This window comes from Apis dorsata, unplaced genomic scaffold (genome assembly GCF_000469605.1).
Source record: "Apis dorsata unplaced genomic scaffold, Apis dorsata 1.3 scaffold_552, whole genome shotgun sequence".
Lineage (NCBI taxonomy): Eukaryota > Metazoa > Arthropoda > Insecta > Hymenoptera > Apidae > Apis > Apis dorsata.
The window spans coordinates 119,047-140,503 of NW_006263768.1; the positions used below are offsets into that span (position 1 = coordinate 119,047).

The 21,457-nt window shown below is 25.6% G+C and overlaps 1 protein-coding gene across 2 annotated transcripts in view; it reads right to left on the bottom strand.

Annotated features, from left to right (window-relative positions):
- LOC102671227 (zinc finger protein 234-like) overlaps positions 1-21,457 on the bottom strand; it is a 28,397-nt gene that overhangs the window by 401 nt on the left and 6,539 nt on the right. Inside the window, exon 2 of one of the 2 annotated variants that reach the window (XR_004151239.1) lies at positions 16,880-21,116. Coding sequence is in view for 1 of the 2 variants with exons in the window: in XM_006620854.2 (XP_006620917.1) it covers positions 17,484-21,116 (3,633 nt within the window). In the remaining variant the exon portion in view is untranslated. Of the gene's footprint in view, positions 1-16,826; positions 21,117-21,457 lie in introns of those variants that run through there. The other variant, XM_006620854.2, reaches the window with a different exon arrangement.

Here is a 21,457-nt window from a genome sequence, read left to right on the forward strand (position 1 = left end):
TATCATTGTTATTAAATAGAAATTAGTAATTTTCTACAAATATTAATAATAATTTCATTTCGATAAATTTTTAATAAAAGAATTTTAATAATATTAATAATTTAAGTAATATTAAGTAATTAATTAATATTGAACTTTAATTATATTTTTTTTTTTGCTTCTTTTTTGCGATTTTTTTTAGCAAAAAATATCTTTCGTATACCATTTTATTCTATTTTTTTATTACTGTTATTGTACAATATATAATTATTTCAATATATTAATAGAATATATATAATATATTCTTTTTCATTTTCATATTCTTATACGAATATTTTTATCCGTCTTTCCATTGTAATTATTTGATTAAAATATTCCACAAAAAATTCAATCTAAGTATTAATCAAAAGTTTTCTATAGAAAATATTAAATATATAGTTTACAGTTTCGTCGATTTAGTTTCGAATTGTTATTTCAAGCTCTTTTATGGTGTTTTATTTATCGTTCGCGATAAAATAAAATTGAGTGTTGTCTCGAAAATCGCGATAAAAATGTTTCATTAATGGCGAAAAATTATCGTCTCCCATAATACTTTTTCATTCTTTACGTTTTACGAGAAAATTTCGATTTTTCACAACGAGACACCAATTCAGAATCTTATTGAATGATATTGATGGTGAATTTATTTATAAAATATTTTAAGAAATAAAATTGCTTATAAAATTATTATTTTGACTAAACTAAATAAAAAAAAAACTTAGTAGCTCGGTTAATTGTCGCACTTTGTTAAACTATTAACAAAATTAATGTTATCTAATTCTTGAAATTAAAACATTACTGTTTGAGGAATGTCGATATGCCTTGAGAAGTTTGATTTTAAAACAATATGCGAACAATTTTTTTTATCTTACTTTTTTCTTAGAGCACTTAATTTTATTTAATTTTTTTTTTTTTTTTTTTTTTTATTTTTTTTTTTTTTCTTTTTTTTTAGAGCCCTTAATTTTTTTTATTTTTTTTTTTTTTCTTTTTTTTTAGAGCCCTTAATTTTTTTTATTTTTTTTTTTTTTCTTTTTTTTTAGAGCCCTTAATTTTTTTTATTTTTTTTTTTTTTCTTTTTTTTTAGAGCCCTTAATTTTTTTTAATTTTTTTTTTTTTTTTTTTTTTTACGAACATAAATTGTACTCAAAAATTGTAATGAAATTTAAAAATCAAGCTACACTTCACTATTTAATTTTCTAAATTTATTTTTCAGACGCGTAACAATCGATATCAAAATATTTGGACATAATTATATCGTAATTTAAAAATCACTTGATTTTTAAACTCTATTCAATATTTACCTTTTCGAGAAACTTCTAAATTCATCTTGTCAGTTATTAGAAATTTTATAATCGATACAAATTTCGTTGAAAATTTTACAAAGTAAAATCCTATGAACATAAACAGCGCCATTTTCTCATAATATGCAATGAACGTAATGGTTATAGTATACATTCAAGGTTACTCAACTTAAGCATTCAAAGTTAATTAATCTGCATTCAAAATTATCTAATCTAACCGTTCAAAGTTATCTAAACTAAACTAGTCATTCAACGTTAATTAATTTAACCATGCGAAAATTATCTAACCTAATTTGTATTTCATTTCTATTCATCAAATATTATTTCAATGCTATTTGGACACCACAAATATTCACATAATTGACATCCAACCTCATCATCATGAAAACGATTCTGGACGTCATACAATGCCAACAATCTGATTTAATCTAACCTAAATCACATAATACACTAAGAATATCAAACTTTATATAAACAATTTTTAAATCAATAATTTCCTGGATTCAAAACCAATATATTTTATATATTAAAATTCTATTATCAGAAGATGTGTAGGAGATATTTGTTCAAAACATCTATTACACTCAGCTATTAAAATTTTTTCATCAAAAATAAGTAAAAAATATTATACAAATTCTTGTATAATAAAGAAGCTAAATCTTCAACTAAAGGAAATACTTTTTTCTCGATATGTTTTTCACTAACATATTTTTTTCTTTTTCATAAACATACTCGTTTCCTGCCTTGTGTGTCTTCTCTGCTTAATCTCTTTTCCACAACTCTTTCAGTCAGCTCGGTGAGATTATTAATGTCTGCAAGATCTGCCCAATTTTCAGATTCGAAGACAGCTTGACTACAGCTTAAGATACTCGCGATATAATAATAATAAAAAGGATCACAAATAAGATGAATGAGATATGGCCAACCAGATTCGAAACTTTCATTTGCAATTAAACAGAACGAACGAAGACAAAAAAGAAAAGCATTGAATCATCTGTAGAAAGAATGATTCTTTTTTCCAAGCAGAAATGTTCGCGCTTGCAATGAAACTCGAGACTTATATGAAGGGATAATGATTTAATTAAAAATGAGACAACACGTTAAATCAATATTTGACTTATTTATTTTGCTGTTTCTTTTGTTTCTTCTGAGCATACTATATTGTGTGTTATGTATCTGTGTGGACATATCGTGCTTCTATAACTCTTAGGTTTATTTTTCTAGTTTATATTTGCTTGCTGCGATAAAAATTTTATTATATTCCAAACACAGTTTCGAAAAATTTCAAAACTTAATTCTTTTCTTGATTGATAAGATTTTCTGAAATCATGAGTTTTATGCAATTATTATTATATTTCATTTACCACATTATATTAATTCATATTTCAAAATTTATTGTTTTTTTGGCAGTTGCTTGATAAGGATTTTATCAAGGAAGAAAGGTATCATGTATCAATCATTAATCATTTCTTTCAACTTAATATCAAAACATATTCTTGCATAGTTTTTAATACAAAGATGGCGAATCACTTTTAAAAAATCAAAAAATTATTGATATAATGAAAAATGTCGTATTTTATTTGAAAACTTATGTCTCAAGAATAACAATGATTGTAAGATTGGATCTCTCCATCTAACCTAACCTATATCTAATCCAAACTTAATCCGAATCTAATTTAACTTAATAATAATTTATTATAGAAAATTCGATTGTTGATAAAAAATAAAAATGATTCTCAACGAGAACATTTTATTTTCCATTATCCGCAGACAATCTTTTATCAATATAAATTGATTTTAATAGATACTAGAAATCATGAATATTTAGAGGTTAAGTTTCTTTGATTAAAATATCAGAGCGAAATGCACATAATATTTTCATGAAATATGAAATTCTTTATTAATTCAAAAGAGTTTATTTTCTGTATAAAACAATTATAAAGGTTCAAACAATCAAAAATATTCTTATTTCAAAGTCCAAATATACGAATTTGTAAAACTATATTATCCAAAGAGAAGATTTCGCAGAACTAGTTCGTAATTGAATTTGAAAGAAATAGAATGCTAATATATCACTATTTTACCATAATTATCTCGTATCACAAGAAGTTAACGAAAATAATTAAGAGAAACATCATTTTTATTAAGTTACAGCTAGAATACTTATCATTTAGAACAATCAATTTATCGAAGATTGAAATAAAGTTTTTAATACTTGTCTCTTATAAGAAAAAAAAATTTCATCTTTTTTATCAATTTTTTACTTTCATTTTCTTCTTCTGATGGTCTACTTTATCGAGATCATGCTAGGTTTCGTTTTGTCCTTTCATCTCTTTTTCATCGTTTTTCAGTATGCGTTCACTCACTATCATTCATATGGATAAGAAGCTTACAGGACAAGAATAATCAGGCGATTTTCTATTCAATTTTCTATTAGATCTTGTCTCGATCGTCACCAGATTAAAATCAAAAACCACATTCGGATTCTCTTTTAACAAAATCATTGTAACAGTTTATTGGTTAGTTATCTTTTTGTTTTATTTTCAAATCCATAGAATTGGATTTCAGAAAAAGTGAATCTTTAACACTATGTGTTTCTAAATAGAGATTTAATAAATGATGTTTAACTTTAAGGCAAAAATTTTGAATAATTTTATATTTTTTCCTTTTTTTTTTTAATTAAGTCAATTTTAAGAAAAAATTCATTAATAAAACATGTTAAAATAGATCTTCGTTCGCTGATTTTGCTTTTTGTTTTCATTTCAATTTTTCATCATTTTATTGAAAAAAAAAGAGAATCTTTCTTTTATTGATTTCTTTCGAATCAACAATCCGCTTATATCCAAATTATATACTAAAAGAAAATTGAAAGATTAAAAGATTAAAGTTTTGTAGTTATCTAACAGAGGTATTGATTCTCCTTCTGATATTTAACTGAAAATTGAAATTTGATTATATTTTTTACAAAACATAAACAGGATAGCCAATAAAATTTTGCCAGAAAAAGCAATAAGAAACAATATGGTGTATTAGTGTATAGTAAAAAATGGAAACATAAGAACAAATTATGACTTAGTAGGTAATAGTAGAGAGAGAATAAATTAGTTCTTACTAAGAACGATTGATGGCGTTGGCGTTGCCAGTATATTGCATTCTGTGTAAAATATTAAAATCACATGATTCATTAATTCATGATATCATGTTGAGAGATATAATACCATTAATCCTTGTATATATATTTATTGTTTTATATATACATATATATTATAATAGAGACAAAAAAGAAATTCCTTCGATTCATTGAAACGAATGATAACACACTGAAGCAATACATTCTAAATTTCTTTCAATATTTGGGTTCTCAATCTTTCTTCATCTTTTATTATATTCATCATTTTTTTGACGGCAAAAATAAAATGCATTTTGTCTTCTTTAACCTTTTCAAGATATTCCAAAATAATTTTTATATTTTATGATTTTAAACTTGTTTTTGATATTATTGATAATTTTTTGATATTATTGATAATAGATTTGAAATATAGTATTCCATTAATAAAATAGTAAAATTATTACTTACATTTTGAAAATTAATAAATTAACAAACTTTTATTTAATTAACTGATTATATTTCATGCTATTATAATATTATTAATTATTGAAAGAAAAATTCATCTCGAAAGTCTATTGAAATTCATAACCTTATAATAATTAAATACTTAAATGGCAAAGACTTTAGTTATAAATACAAAAAATAATAGCTAAAGAAAGATTGAACTTGTTTGATCATTTGAAGAGATTCAAAAGACAATTTTTGGATATCAATTTTTTCTTTTCGAGGGATTCAACTGTGATCCCTTCAATGATGGGCATTCCTCGAATATACATCGAATAAGTACTGCATAAATCTGCCTCTATTAGACGCAAATACATCGATGAAGCCATTGTAATCAGTGGTAATACGATACCGAAGGCACCCGATCAAATTAACATTTGCCATCAGAGCGTACGGCCGGTGCCGAGTTGATTTTCCCTAATCCAATGCGCCACGTTTGGGTTTTGGATGTACAACCGTCATAACGTGCAAACCCAATTTTCGGAAGGTCGGAATCTGGCACGAGCACGCGTAACCCTGTGCCACGCGGAGGATCAATCGTGAAATTTGCAAGTGAAATGAACGTAAGAGCGCATGCATGAAAAACGTATTTTAAAGGCGCGCAAGCGAGTTTCATTTTTTAACACTTCCTCCCTCTCATACTTACTCATTGACATGCACCATTTCCAATACATATTTTTATATTCGTTATATAACTTCCGTTTAATCTTTAAAAGGCTGATTTCATTTTTGTATTAAGTTATTTATTAAATATCTTCAATATGCTTTAATTATAAAAATGACGTCTATAATACGTATAATATCTGTAATACTTATATATTGATTTGATTTTTAGACATCAAAGTGATGAAAGGTTAATTGAGATAGTTGAGGTTATCTTAGACATTTTATTAAACACATTTCATAAGATACAGGTCATATTTGTAGAGATGACTTTAGATTCAATAGATCAAAAGATTTATAAGCAAAATTGCTATTTGAAGTTTATTTTTTAAGATAAGAGCAATTCAATGTTATTGAATTAGGAAAGTATATAATAGTCAGATATCCTTGACTTAAGGAAAGTCAATAATGTAAATGATCCATTATTCTTCCAATTATGAATAAAAGTTTAATGTAAGTTTATGCATATAAACTTCATTTTGATCATCTTTACTCGTGATTTAGTCAAAATTCGTGATATTATTGTCCAATCAAGAAAAATACGAGATATAATATACAATTTAACTTGTAGATGAGATGTTTTTGGCCAGGATACTACTTCTATTTCTATGTATTTGATTTATTGGAATCAACCAAGTAAATACGCAGCCAATAAGTCATCTTTCAGCATAGTACTTATATTTAAAATTATAACCTTAATATCTTGAGGTATAAATATGACAAATTAAGAAAATATTATGCATAAAATTCTGACTGGAATGTCATAAGTTCAAGTATTATTGATATTTTATCATTTTTTTATTATATTGATAATTATTCTTTTTATTCAGTCTTAATTTTAAAGATATACGTAAAATTGCTGCACAAAGATAGCTTATGCTAAATAGCCTTATGCTATTTACTACTAAAAATGGTTCCATCAGTCTTCTATCAAAGTTAAGCATCGCGTTATGTTACATGATGTGTTTTTGCCTAATTTAGTAGTGAGGATAATATGACATCATGTATTCTTTTCGTGCGAACATTAATTAGAGGAGAATTGAATTCCTTTTAATGATAGACGCAATCGTCCAACAAGTTTGGATATATGTAAAATATTTCTAATACTATTGTATATTTAATATTATATTTTATATTTTAAGAATTCGATTTAAGTTAGATTTATTATAAGATTTATTATTAGATTAGTATAAAAAATTAACTATTATATAATACAATACAATAATTACAATTTTGTTAAATGCTATAGTTTTAATTTTTATAACATTTTGCATTACTGTACAAAAACTTATTAAAACTTAAATCCCTAAACTTAGATATATTTTCAAATATTCATCTTTTCAATCTAAAGTTACAATAAAACTAATAATGCTAATTCGCCACTTCTTAATTCAGATGGTTAATGGAAACATAACTTTCTTAGAAGTGTTTCCTATGTAAGAAAGAGAAATTGACTAATTAAACTGATCTAATTAACTGACTAATTAAACTCGAAGATTCTTCCATTGAAATGTTAACACGTTCTTCAAAGACTAGTTAAAATCTTATATTTTGTAACTTTGTATTAACAGTATAGCTCATATAGTACAATTTGCAGACGAAAGAACAACATCTCGACACGCAATTTGATATCAAAGTTTCATCTCGTCGTAGTGCGTTCTTCCTTCAAACTCAGTGAAAACTTTCCATATATCTAGTTTCACTCGAAACTCTATATCAACCTGGTCTCTTCAAGCTTTCCAATTGTTAATTCGAAACAAAATTAAAGACTTTATATGATTTTCTTATGAAGAAAATTCCAAATCATATATCCAAGAATAAAAATTAAATTTGATACAATATATTATGATAAGAACTAACCTTGAAAATTTTTAAAGAGTCGATAAATAGCATATCTATAAATTAATAGATTGTAAAAATCTAAATGAAACTTATGCAACATAAAATTTTTTCAAAGACAAATTACACGAGATCAAAATATTTGATCCAATAATAAGGAAAGAAATTTATAAATCAAAGGAAATAAAAGTAAATGAAATAAAATGTTCGAAAATAAAAATTTTAAAAATAAAAATTAAATATAATAATGTCTGCACTTTTTGTCATGGAATCGAAATTGGAATATAATTTTTTACTTATTTTTAAAAAATTTCCATCAATTCTTTAATATCTATCTTCCTGAATAATAATGCATCTATGATAAGTATCCAGGCTGTACTATACTATACTAGAGTAATAAAATTAGAATTTAATTTTGATATGATTCAATCAAGAATTAGAATTCTTTTTGTAATTTATTTAAAAGAACAGTGAGTGAAAGAGATATTGATAGAGCACACTTAACAATCACGACATCTATAAGTAAATAATTAGCATAGGCACTAAAATGTGCTGCCATCTTATGTAATAGTGTTATAATTTATTTTGTTCTTTCTATTACGTATAATGTATAAAGATATGCGATCGATGATTATATACATCATATAATAATTCATTATTATATCACATACGAACATTTCTTGTTCCATATAAACGAGTTTCATGATATGTCAAAAGGAATACATGTTAAAGTTAATTATAAAACACTATCCAATGTTTATTATACTTTCGATTTAAAAATCAAAATTTTGTACAATTTTACTATTGAATAATCCTTTCAGTCCTTAAACAGATCAAGATATTAACATATCCAGTTTGATACATGTTTATAAGCACTTCATGCACCATCAGTAATATCACGTAAATATCGTGGAACATTACGGCAAAGACGAAGAAGGACGACGTGTAGGCTAGAGGGCAGCACAATCTTGATTTTACAAGTAATATACTATACTAAACAGGAAATACAATGCACCAATTTCATTTGGAGAGGAATAAGATGAAAATAGCGTAGCTGAAGGATGGTTAGATAATAGAGGACACACCGTTAGAGGATGCCGTTAATATTATACTCGTGTCGCGCGTGTCACGTTATCGGGTAACATATATGTTATCGTAATAATGTCGGCTAGGTTAGAATGCTTTGTCGAGTGTTATATATGGGTAACTGCACACTGCAATATTGATATCGCATCATTTCATGGAGACACACGGTTCAAAGGCCAGCAGGGATTTGTAATGCATGGAATGGGTCGGCAGCCATAGTACGGATCTCCTCCGTTGAAATTCAATTCTCGTTAACTTACTGTGCCGTGATTGAAACGCAATACAACCACCAAACTGATAAATGCTGGTTTCTCTCTCTCTATCTCGTCCCAATCTCAGTTACAAGCCATTAGATTTTGTAGAGAGATTCCTTCATTTTGTAATACATATCCAACAAGATTGGTTTCATTGAGAGATTTTATATTATTTTTCGTTTACTTTTTAAATCCAATTGTGGTCCTTTAACATCTATAGAGTTTAATATATAGGGTTTAATATATTCTTGGTATACTTTTAAAGCGTTGATTCTAATGATAAAATAAATATAAACATAAATTAATACAAATGATCGATGAAAACATATTTATTATTAAGTTATAAGCAATGTAAATTTAGATTAGAAACGAGTTGGCTCAATCTTTATCACCGAGTCATAGAGAAGGATAGTAACAATTATAAGCAATCGACAGGTTTATGCGACGCATACAAATTGCTAAAAGATTAAGTAATTTTGTGTTATAAATTATTATAGTGATGAAACTTCACTCGTAATCGTGGAAAATCATGAATATAAAAATCTCTTTATCGATTCTTTTTCAATACATATAGCTTTTTCTTCTTATTCTTTTTTCTTCTATCTTCCTCCTTCTCTTCGCTAACATTTATCGCTCGATAGATATTTCAATTTAAATTCAAAAGAAATTTCTTCGTATGAATTTTAAAATACATCCGAATCCATAACGATTTCGCATCAGATCAGTTTTTTCATTGGTGTGGACGTGTGTTGGCTTTGTATTATCAAATAAAAAAACTAAGTTGTTGTTTCGATGTAATCACTACTGATTAATGATCTTAGTTGGATAGAAAAACATAATCCAAAAAATATGTCATTATTCTCTGGTTGACGATTAAACAGAAGAACGTAGCTTCAATCTTCTAATTAGCGTCGCTTGTAAAACAAAACGTAGCGAATCAAAGCACTTTATACGATAGCAAGGATACAGCCTATTTCGAGTCCCGTGTATACAGAGACATAATTTTAACGTTGTGTCACATCTTTTAATTAATACAAGTTATACAGAACGTTTCAAACACGAGACTAAGAGCGAAGCTAATAAAAGAATATTATTTAAAATGTAAAAAATGTGTTCACATTGTTTCTTTTTTTCTTTAGGAAAACATAATTTATTAAAGAATGTATCTTTTTTTTTTTAGAAACATTACATTTCATTTTAATACATGAAATCTAAAAATATGGAGAATAATTCATTAAATTTACCTAGTTAGTTTCATTTTGACAGAAACAAGATTGACAATTTTTATACATTATATTTTATTTTAAGAAAAAATGAAAATAATTAATTTTTTCATGTAGAAAAATTTAAACGTTTTTAATTATATTTTGTTAGCTTCACATTGATAACGATATGCATAAGAATACATTTTCAATTGTAATTATTAAATATATTTGAGATTATTACACAGATTAATTGGTAATAATAATTGATAATTTGTAAAAAACAAATTAATATATTCGCGAAATATTTTAAGAATTGAGATCAAAACGAATACAAAAATTGATATATAAAAATGTTGATTAAGACTTATTTATTAAGATATGAGCAATTGATGGTTAAATGAAGCGAGATATATATAAAGGGAGACGACGATGACAAAGATAGAATTGTCTTATTCTATCTTAAATCTTGCTCATAATTCAACACATGCGGCTTAATCGATATTTTTGTATATCAATTTTTTAATTATTATTTTAATTTAAAAATGTCTAAAATCAATTCTTTAAAAATATTTTATGAATATATTAACATTGTATATCGATTAAAATATTATTTGAAATAATTATTTAATTTTGCAAATACGTAACAAGTATTTGAATTGTAAATTCTTTAACAATGAAAATAATAAATTTAAGCAAATATTTTTTTTATTATATGTATGAAGTTTCTATAATCAAAAACTATTAGGATCAAGTAACAAGGAAGAACTAAAAAAAGTGGTGAAGAAGAGAATAGAATCCTCGTTTTTAATAGAATCTTAATCTTAAAATTATGTTCAAGTACATATAGTATATGTGTTTCTATTATTTATAAATATAAATATATTAATATAAATTTTTTTAATAATCATTTTTCGTTAATTGTAAAAAAATTTTTGTATATGCATTATTTTGTAAAATTTTATAATTTTGAAAAAAGGTAAATTATTCTACAAATTGAACAGATAAACAATTGAACTACACATATATCTATGTGTAGTTTTAGATTATTATAATGAATTTATAATATAAGATACTTGAAATTTATTAATAAATAATAAATAAAATGCATTTTAAGTGTTAAAAATGAATTTAAAGAAAGAAAAAAGAAAAGTCTTAAAAATTCACAGCCATAGAAATTGTGGATTTAATACTTATCATTGCTTATCTTGAGTTCATTGTAATTATGCAAAAAATTGGTGTTATTAAAAATTATGTTGTTATATTTTTATGTTCGACACTAAAATTTAATGAAAAATTTAAATAGGTCATAACTTATCTTTTTATTTTTCTAATTTTATCTTAATTTAGAAAAAAATTTAAGAGTTTCTTAAAGTATAACATTTATCTATTTTTATGTGAAATTTTCGTAGATTATTCATTTAATTTTTTTATTTAAAAGCTATTTTAAAAATCATTATAGCACATAAATATATGTATCTATGTATGTTCATATTGTGATAAAAATTGGAATAATAATTTATTTAATTGTATAAAATATTATCGATTCATATAATTATCAATATTATTAATCAAAGGAATGAATAAATAAACCAATTTTTAATGAAAATTAAAATTTAAATCTAAAATCATTCACATTACATGAAATTTATTGAATAATCTTTATGTTCACTAATAATCGAAATTAATCTTTTTATGCAATATTTGCGAATATTTCACATTTTATACATTTTCAAAATTTTATGTTTAATTAAATAATAAATTTATTCGCCATAATGTATAAATTTAATTATAATTTATAACATTTTAATTTAAATGAAGTAAAAATTATGGAAATATAATATTTAGATTGCGATATCAATTAGACAAGAAAAATTTTCTAAACAATCATAAATATATAATTTAATAACTTTTTTCAATTTTAATTATTTCACATTAATTCCTCTTCTTTTCCTTTTTAAAAAATTTATTTCATCACTAAAAAATCGTAATTAAATAAATATTTAATTTAATGACTTTTGTTAATTTTAAAAATTACTAGATGTTTCTTTATTTCATTACTATAAAACAATATTTTAATCGGAAAAGAACTAATATACTTTTTATTATTTTACTATGAAAGTGTAAATTTTCCTACTATTTCATAAAAATATTATATGAGAATATAATATTTTTTCTCTTCAATTTATTTAATGCACAAAATTAAAAAAAGGTTAAATTAAATTTAGGTTAGGTTTATATTAGTTTTCAATAACTTAGATTAGGTTTCAATAAATTACTATCATTTTGCAAAAGTCAATAAAAATACAATATTTTTCAAACCCGATTGATATTATTCTTTCAATGATAAATACAAAAAAAATTCAAAAATATATATTTTGAAAAATGAAAAAAAGGATTAAACTAAATAACTATGATCAATCAAAATATCAGTTTAAATAGCATTTAAATAACAAGAACAACCTCAAACAGGATCAATATTGAGTATTACATAAAACAAATATGAAATGTATTCATATTGGAATTGGTTCGAACATATAACCAGAATATTGGCATACTAGTATTCACAGAGTTCTTTACATATTTTCAGTTTAATTGAAACTTATAGGTTACAACAGAATTTGGTGTGCAGCCAAAACTATTCACTAGAGATGGGTGTTCACTGAAATTTCTAACATCTAATTTCTCTCATCTAATTACTGAGATGAAAGGACATATGGAAAATATATATCTATTTATTGAAACATATTTTTCAAATTAAATCTAATCTAATACAAAATAGCCTAGAATCAAACATTGAACCAACAGAACTTTGGATATCAACCTTAGGCGTTTTCTATATATTATTTGCGACAGTTTCAGTTTATTGAACCAGAATATACCAAGCACTCTAAGCTAGACAAGTAAACTGTGTATAACTTTATTTGTTGTACATCATTTTTTTTATTTGAGATATTGAAGTCTTCAATCAATTACAAAATCCTTTAGGAATTGCGTTTTTTTTTTCAAAAATAAAAACAAACAGAAATTATGAAAGATCTAGTATTAGATACTAAATTTTTAATTTATGTTTGTTTTTTTTTAAATAAATATAATAAAAAATATTAAATATTATAATAAAAAATTGAAGAATGTCAAAAGTATAGATTGTTCTACAAATCAATCGACAAAATTCAACTGATTATTTTTTAATATAATTTCAAGCAATGTTTTTTCTTTTGCGAAAATTTTTGTCTCAACTTGATTAATGATGAAAAGTATAACGTGTCAAACTTGGTAACTCATTAACGATACATATCCAATATTATCATTGGAATGCGACAAGCGCGCACTCTATGATTGACCAGTGTTTAATAACTCGTTGATAAAGAAAAAAGTAAAAATTGCTTTAAATCAACTCAATAATTATTCAATCTTATCGATTTTTAAGCATATATTTATGTAATATTTTTATGTGAAATATTTGTAAGGCTTACTTACTGAAAGATCAATTTTAAAAATCAAAACAAATCCAAAAGTTGATATATAAAAATGTTATTTAAAACTTATTTATTATAAATAATTAAAGTTTATTTTTTATTTTACATTAAATGAAACGAAATGAAAACAAAGCAAGATAGTAATATAGTTTTATTTTATTTTTCTTTTGTTCTTTCTTGTTATATATTAATTAATGCAATTACATTTATAATATTCATCTATTTATTCAATAAAAGTTAATAAAGTCTTTTTTCAATTTTAATAAAAAACGAAATAATATTTTTTAATATCTTTAAAGATATTTAAACATAACAGGTTTAAAAAAGTTTTAAAAAAGTCTAGTGATATTGCCAAAATTAAGAAAAATCACTAAACAAAATTATTAAATTAACTATAATTTATGTAAATTGTATAACAAAGTAAATTCGTGATATTGCACATTAAGATAAGAATTTCTTTTAAAAATTTATAACAAATAATACATTCTTAAATAATTATATATCTATGATTATATTAAATGATTATAATTATATAGTAATATTTGTTGCACTTAATAAAAATAAATATTAATAGATGCATTATGCAAAACTTACTTCTTACTTCAGCTTATAAGTCTTTGAATGTGACTAATACATGTTGACAGGATATATTAGTTGATATTTTTTGTTTTTGAAGTATTGATGTGATGATGAAATATTACTCAGCATCTTTAGTTTTGGAACGTTTTATTATAAAATTTTACATTGATAAATTTTTCTGAAAATATTCATGCAATTGTTATTTCTTAGAATAAACGGAAATTAAACATAAGATTAAATTAACAATATGCCAAGTTTTTAGATTCAACATTTTTAATAATATTTTATCTTATTAATTTCATTAATTAATAGTAAAAAGTATTTTAGCAAATATAAAATACTAAATATTTAATAGTAAATATATTTCATAATATTCTAAATATTTTTAGTAATAATAAATAACAAATATTATTACTAATTAAATAACAAAAATACTTGTACTAGTACTTACCTGGTTCTCTAGTAATATCGACAATTACTTTTTACAGGAAGGTCTATAATAGTGCTCCGCATCCTGATCGAAATTTGTCTTTATATAAATTGAGCATTATTTTATTTCTATTATTTCTTGGAATAACTTTCGCAAATTAAGTTATCAAACATAACCTATCTAATAAACAAAAAATGCGAATAATATAATTTTATTGGCAAAATTCTTAATATAGATCTTTCTTTGCAAGTTGGTCAGTTTTGATCAGGATATAAGTACTACTATGTTACACTTTTTACTTACAAAAAATTTTGTGCAGAGTTGGGAAGAAGAGTATCAGGATAGCAAAAGCATAAGGAAAGTATACTCTGACGTTATTTATAGACATGACATAAAATATATACGATATATATCTTACGATATATATATCTCTCGAATGTATCGAAATCAATTAATTAATCAATCATTACCTTTCTTTGCAGCTCTGCATCACTATCAATTTAAAATTTATATAATAAATTAAATGCAATATTAAAATTTGTATGATAAATTTTAATAGAAAAGTATTATTTTAACACGACTTGAAATAAAATTGCATATATAATTAAGAATATAAGTGAATTCAATATAACGAGGTTGAAAAATTAAAAAATTATGTGTATTCTAATTGTCAAAACAAAATTGTCAAAACATGAATTTGATAATAAATTGATGATAAGCGATAATGAAAATAAAATAAAACTTTCAAATTTATTGAAAAATTTTCTGTTTTAATCTTGCAAATTGTTTATAATATTATTATTAGCAATTAATATTTGACCAGTTTGATACAATAATTACAACCTCGCTATATGTTAGAATTATTTACAGAATTTCGATGAATAAAATATTAATACTATTAATATTTTTAATACTTTCTTATATAATAATAGTAGATTATATAATAATAGAATCTTTAGTAGATTGATAAGTCTTATAACTTTTTCCTGAATTATTATAAAAGATTAAAAATTAAAATTAAAATTAAAAAACAAAAGAATATTGTTTTTGGACGGTATCAGATTAATTAACAATTGTTTTCATTGTTGATTAGTAAAAGTCTAATGAGATGAAATTTAATGATCATCATAAAAAAATTTTTGCAATATGTAAAATCAATTAATTAATGAAATATAATAGTATTATCATGGATTTGTTAGTCTCATGATTTTGAAATACTAATTTCAATTTGATATACAATAATATAGTATAAAACACAAAAGTATAGAAATTTAAACGAGATATGTATATGTTTTTCCAACCAAATCTTGACGACATATTTTATAAATCAAAATAAGAAAAAAATGTCATATAAATATATATCATTAGAAGCATGATTAAAGAGCTACAACAAAAAAGTTAAAAATAAAATGAACGATAAATAATGTGCATTACTATATATATATTATCTATAAAGTTGATTAAATCAATAATATTTACATGTAATAATTGTTAAAAAATGTTATATACTTTTATAACTCTAATTACAACTTTTCAAAATGTTCATTACTTCTTGTCAATAAAAATTTGATAACAGTAGAAGATTCAATCCGAAATTCTTTGAAGTTCATTTTAATTTTGATTTATTTCATCACACAAGAGTTATTTTAACCCATAAAACATATTGTCAAATTTTGATGGGAAAAAAAAACTGAGATATTCTGTATGTATTATTCAGAAAGAGAATAATATCTTAATTTAGCATTGTCATTGTTTGATTGAATTAATTATAAAAAATTTATTGAATAAAAATGCAGAAAGACATTATTAATTATTTTCTTAATAAATTTTTTTGAAAATTATTCAATTTCAATAATTTCGTCTTTTATTTTGTAGTAATAAATTTCGATACGAGTAATAGATCCACTATTATAACAATACGATTTCAAATGATATTGAAAATATTAAAAATAAAATATTAAAAATAAAATTAGTATGATATAGTATACATCAAAATATAAATGTTATCTACAAAACTTTTAATTGAAACGTAGAACCAAATAACTATCCATTTAATTATAATTAATTGACGCATATAATTCTTACATTCGCCATTGTCATATTTACAATACAAATAACTAACGAATTAAAAATAAAATTACTATTAATATAAGGAAAATTAAAATTAATATTAATATAAATATATTAAAGAAACAATATTTTATATTTAGCTTACATTCTATTCTTATTAAGACTTTTCTTATACAATTGATTATATTCATATATAAATTTAAATTTTTTGGCTAACATAGATTTATAACTTCAGAGCTACATAGAATAATTTATAGTATCAATTTAGTAAATAACATAATATTTTTAAAACAAAACGCCTACATGCATTCTTTTTTATACATAATACTTTTCATCTGATTGAACACAGAATATCTGAAAGTATTAACATTTAAGAGTAAAACTCTTAAGAGTGTTTTCAATAGTGGAATCTGCAATTGAGATTCAATATTCGAAAATAAATTTCACTTTCAATGCAATGTCCACTATAAAAAAGTAAACTGTCAAAAGTTTTACTTTAAAATTTATATACATACAATATCATAACAAAATCATAATTACTCGAAAATTATTAAAATCATTTTAAATTTGTAACAATCTTTAAGTGCATAACCAACAAACAATACATTATATTATATTTTGAATTCCTTCACTTTGTTCACTTTTTTATCACTCATATGCGAAATCTGTTCTCGATGACATGACAGAATTGATTCATCATCATATGTTCTATGAAAAGTAAATCTGATACTATCGATTCCGTGAACACGAGCAGTATATTTGGATTTCAATATTAAATAATGAATTTATACATTTCCATATCATTTAAAACTAGGCTTTGCCACGTTTCAAGCGCAAGGAATGAAGGAAGAAGTGAAGCGATCCATTTGAATTCAATCGTCAATTAGAACTTTTAGATTTAGATCCTAAGCTAGCATGTACAACACAGTGTTGCCCTCTTTCTAATTCGTCATTTTGTCCCTATATGCTCCATATTAAAATTGAACGTTTCGTATCGATGTAAGTGCATTACGTGTGACCGAACATTCACAGGATCCGAAAATCCTTCGTTGCATATAGGACACCGTTGCGACAGCAAAGTATTGCTCAACATAGTATGTTTGATTTTGTGCACCTCTAACTGTTCCACCTCGGTGAATTTTCTTTGGCAAATGTTGCAAATGAATGTACCTATATCGGCATATTCCAACAAATGTTGCTTCAAATTGATGTTGTTGTGAAACTTCATGTTACAAGTCGAACACGTAAAACCATCACACTTTTCAAGTTTAACAATTTTGCTATCAATCTTCTTATTCATAACTGATTGAACTGGTTGTCTGTCTTTGAGATCACTGCTGCAATTTAAATGAAAGTGCTTCTCGTGACACAACATCGCTGTACTAGTTGTCAACACCTCACCACAAAAGCGACACTTGAAACTGATGTTAATGTCACAACCGGTATGATTCAAACTATCATGCTTGGCTAGGAAAGAACTGGTACCACATTTTCGATTGCACTTGCTACATTGAAATTTACCGTTCGTGGAGTATTCTATCTTGTGCATCGACAAATCTTCTTCGTTGGTGAAATTTAATTTGCAAACATTGCAAGTATACGTCTTTGCTGACAATATTATCGGTTCTTCCGTCACTTTGGTCCTTATGCCAACGTTATTCGTCAAAGCGTAACTGTGGTCTTGCATGATATTTAGTGTTTTCTGTATAATCGGCGCATCGGGTAGATGAACATGCAACTTGTGCGCGTGAAAATGCGACTCGTAATTGAAACCTTCGCTACAAATATCACATTTGTAAGCGTACAATTTCAATACGTCGTTCGGATAATGTTCCACCTTGTTATGGTGGTGAAGCTTGTACATTCCCTGAAACGATTTACCACATACGGTGCACACAAACATTTGGTCATTATAGTAATACATATTATGCTCGATAAATCGCTCGTACGATTCAAATAACAAATTACATGTGGTACACATCGGATACGAATTCCAAATGGACTCGTTGACTCGAACGGGTTTGGGAACTTGGTCCATGTGAAAGTGTCGCTCGTGAATCCGAATGTTTGTTTTTTTAACGAAACCTTGATTGCAAAACTTGCAAAAGAATTGATAATTTTCCGCGCAAGAAGGCGAATGGGTCGCGAGTGAGTGAAGTTGTAACAATCTTTTGGAGGGAAACAAGGTACCGCAATCGCTGCACGATTTATTGGCAGGTTTGGAATAGGTACGCTCGTGCATACACAAATTCTGAAACGTCTGAAATTGTATCCCGCAAATGGTGCAGGGAAATGTCGTTTTATCACTTGTCTCAACTCTGTAACCCTTCACCCAAGCGACACCGTTAACTAATCTCTTTTTGCTTGCTGCTGTGGTAGAGTAGGAGGGTGAGACAGATGGCAGAACATGAGGTGAACTATAAGTCTTAGTGATCGAATTTATCGGCTTCATTTTCTGCTCTGATGATACTTGTTTCGAAGAAATTGCTTGTATCGCATTAAATTTCGAGCCAATCGATTCTTTTCGAAACGAAAAAGAGCGTTTTACTTGAAGCCTACGTTGTTTACAGATCAGATCTTTCATTCGACGACACACCTTCTCGTGTTCTTTCAAACACGAATTGAGCCAAAATCGTTTGTGACAACCTTTGCACTTATTTTCTTTCTTCGATGAACTGCAGTTTATCTCGACGTCAACCGGTAGAGTGTCTTTCTTGGATCGTATGGTTTTCAAACAATGCACAATCATGTGTCGTTTCAACGATACCGGTGTGTCGAATTTCTCGTAACACACGCAACATTCTTTTCGCTTAAACATGATATGTTGACGCAAATAATGTTTCAATAATTTATTAATGGATGTATAGCGTGCGTTACATATACTCGACATGTAAATCGAGTGAAACAATTTCATATGCTCGTACAAATTCTCTTTTAACGAGAATAATTTTTTGCAAACATGGCATTGGAACGATCTTTGGGATATCTTACTTTCTGACACATTTGACTCTTTTTTAGCAATCGATAAATTATTCGCTCCGGCTTTGAATATCTCTGACGTAAGCTTCAAAGATAGATCACTTGCCGATTCAGTTTTAATAGAATTCTCAACCTTTTCCGTTTTTATTTCTCTCTCTTCTTTCAAGTCTATAGATTGAGAAACATTTTCGACTTTATCCGATTTAATCTTGCTCCGTTTCAACATCTCATCACATTTTTCCAGATAGATCTTGCACTCTTTAATTACGATTTCAGATTTGAAACTTTTATTTCGTAAAGACATTCTTCGCGTAGATACATTGCAGGGATATTTTCTTTTAATGGGACGTTTCGCTTTGTTAGAAGCAGTGTCATGCTTCATTGAATCGCGAAATTTACGTAATGCATAGGTATTTTCTCCGGATGGTCTAAGATTGTAGGGTATATTATACGAAGTTTCCAGACTCTCAAGATCACTTTTTATTTCATTGTTCAATAAGAGCATCATAGTGCGGGGATTCACATGAATCTGAACAAATGGTTTATTCTTGTCAAGCGCACGAGATCGGGTACGCTTGTGCGCTTGAACATTTTCTGTATTCCTCAACAAAGAGTTATCACCAAATTTCTTATGTGATTCACTCGTGTCATCAATAACAGAATTATTGTTTATACCAATGACTTTCTCTATAATGACGTCATCGTTGTTCGATTTTTCTTTATAAAACGAAATAAAATCTGTAAGAGTGGTTTGCTTCATCTTTTTAGAGGGTGTATCGCATGAATAATTTAACTGGCTCGAACTACTTAAACTTCTCGGCTTTTTCGAAACTGTATCGCATTGACTTTTCAAATGCGTACAATTTAAACCGTTCAATTTGGGGGAAGTACTGTTCAACTCTTTTTTAGACGTATCTGTCAAATTGTTTAACTGTTTTGGAAACAATACGTTATTTGAACTGTTTATCTTTTCCACGATCAGTACATCTCCAAGATCATTTGTTGACCTTTCTGACGATTTGAAAATTTCTCCAATTTGAATTTTATCGATATTATTTATTTCATTTCCATGCGCATGAAGTAAATGGCATTGGATATAGGCCTTTCTCCAAAACCCTCGACGACAAAAATTACAAAGAAATCTGTAATTTGTAATTTTTTTCTTACAACCCTTTATCCTCAAATGACGTTTGATCGAATGATAAGTATTGAAGATCGCCTTACATTTTTGACATTTATAGTCACCGTTACAGTATCTACGCACATGGCGAGTATAACTTTGCTTGTTAAATGTCACGAAACAAATATTGCAAGTTATAAATCGAGCGTTCGATGTATTATTTTTTAAGGGATTGAATTTTTGAGGAGGCACAAATTTTTTATATTCATAATTAGCATTCGAAACTTCATCTTCAATGTTATCATTCGCAGTTTTGTTATCTTCGATTTTATTATCTTCAGTTATGCTTTCTTCGCTTTCATAATCTTCAGATCTTGATGTTTCGTTTTCATTCTCGGCATTAATTTCATTCAACCATAAATCGTCATAGCTGTCGTTCTCGATCGGTTCTTCTTTTATTATTATTGTTCCATGTTCAGAAAGCTGAAAAAAAAAATATACAAACCTAATGTAACATTACCCCTAAAGAGCAATTTCTAATACACATTAGACGTTTTATGCACTTATAAATGTGATTACTACAGATCAGATAAAGAAATCGTATTTTGGAATATTGGCATTATGAACCATTCAAATTTTATTGAAAAAATATTGATCATGCTTGCATTTTTGTTAAAAGTAAAATTTACATTAAATTAAAAATAATCATTTTTAATCGTGTTAACAAATAATAGATAGAAAACCTATATATATTTATGATTAAATATAAAATTTAGTAAGTTAGTGCGATTTATAGTATTCTATTGTATTAAATAAATATATTA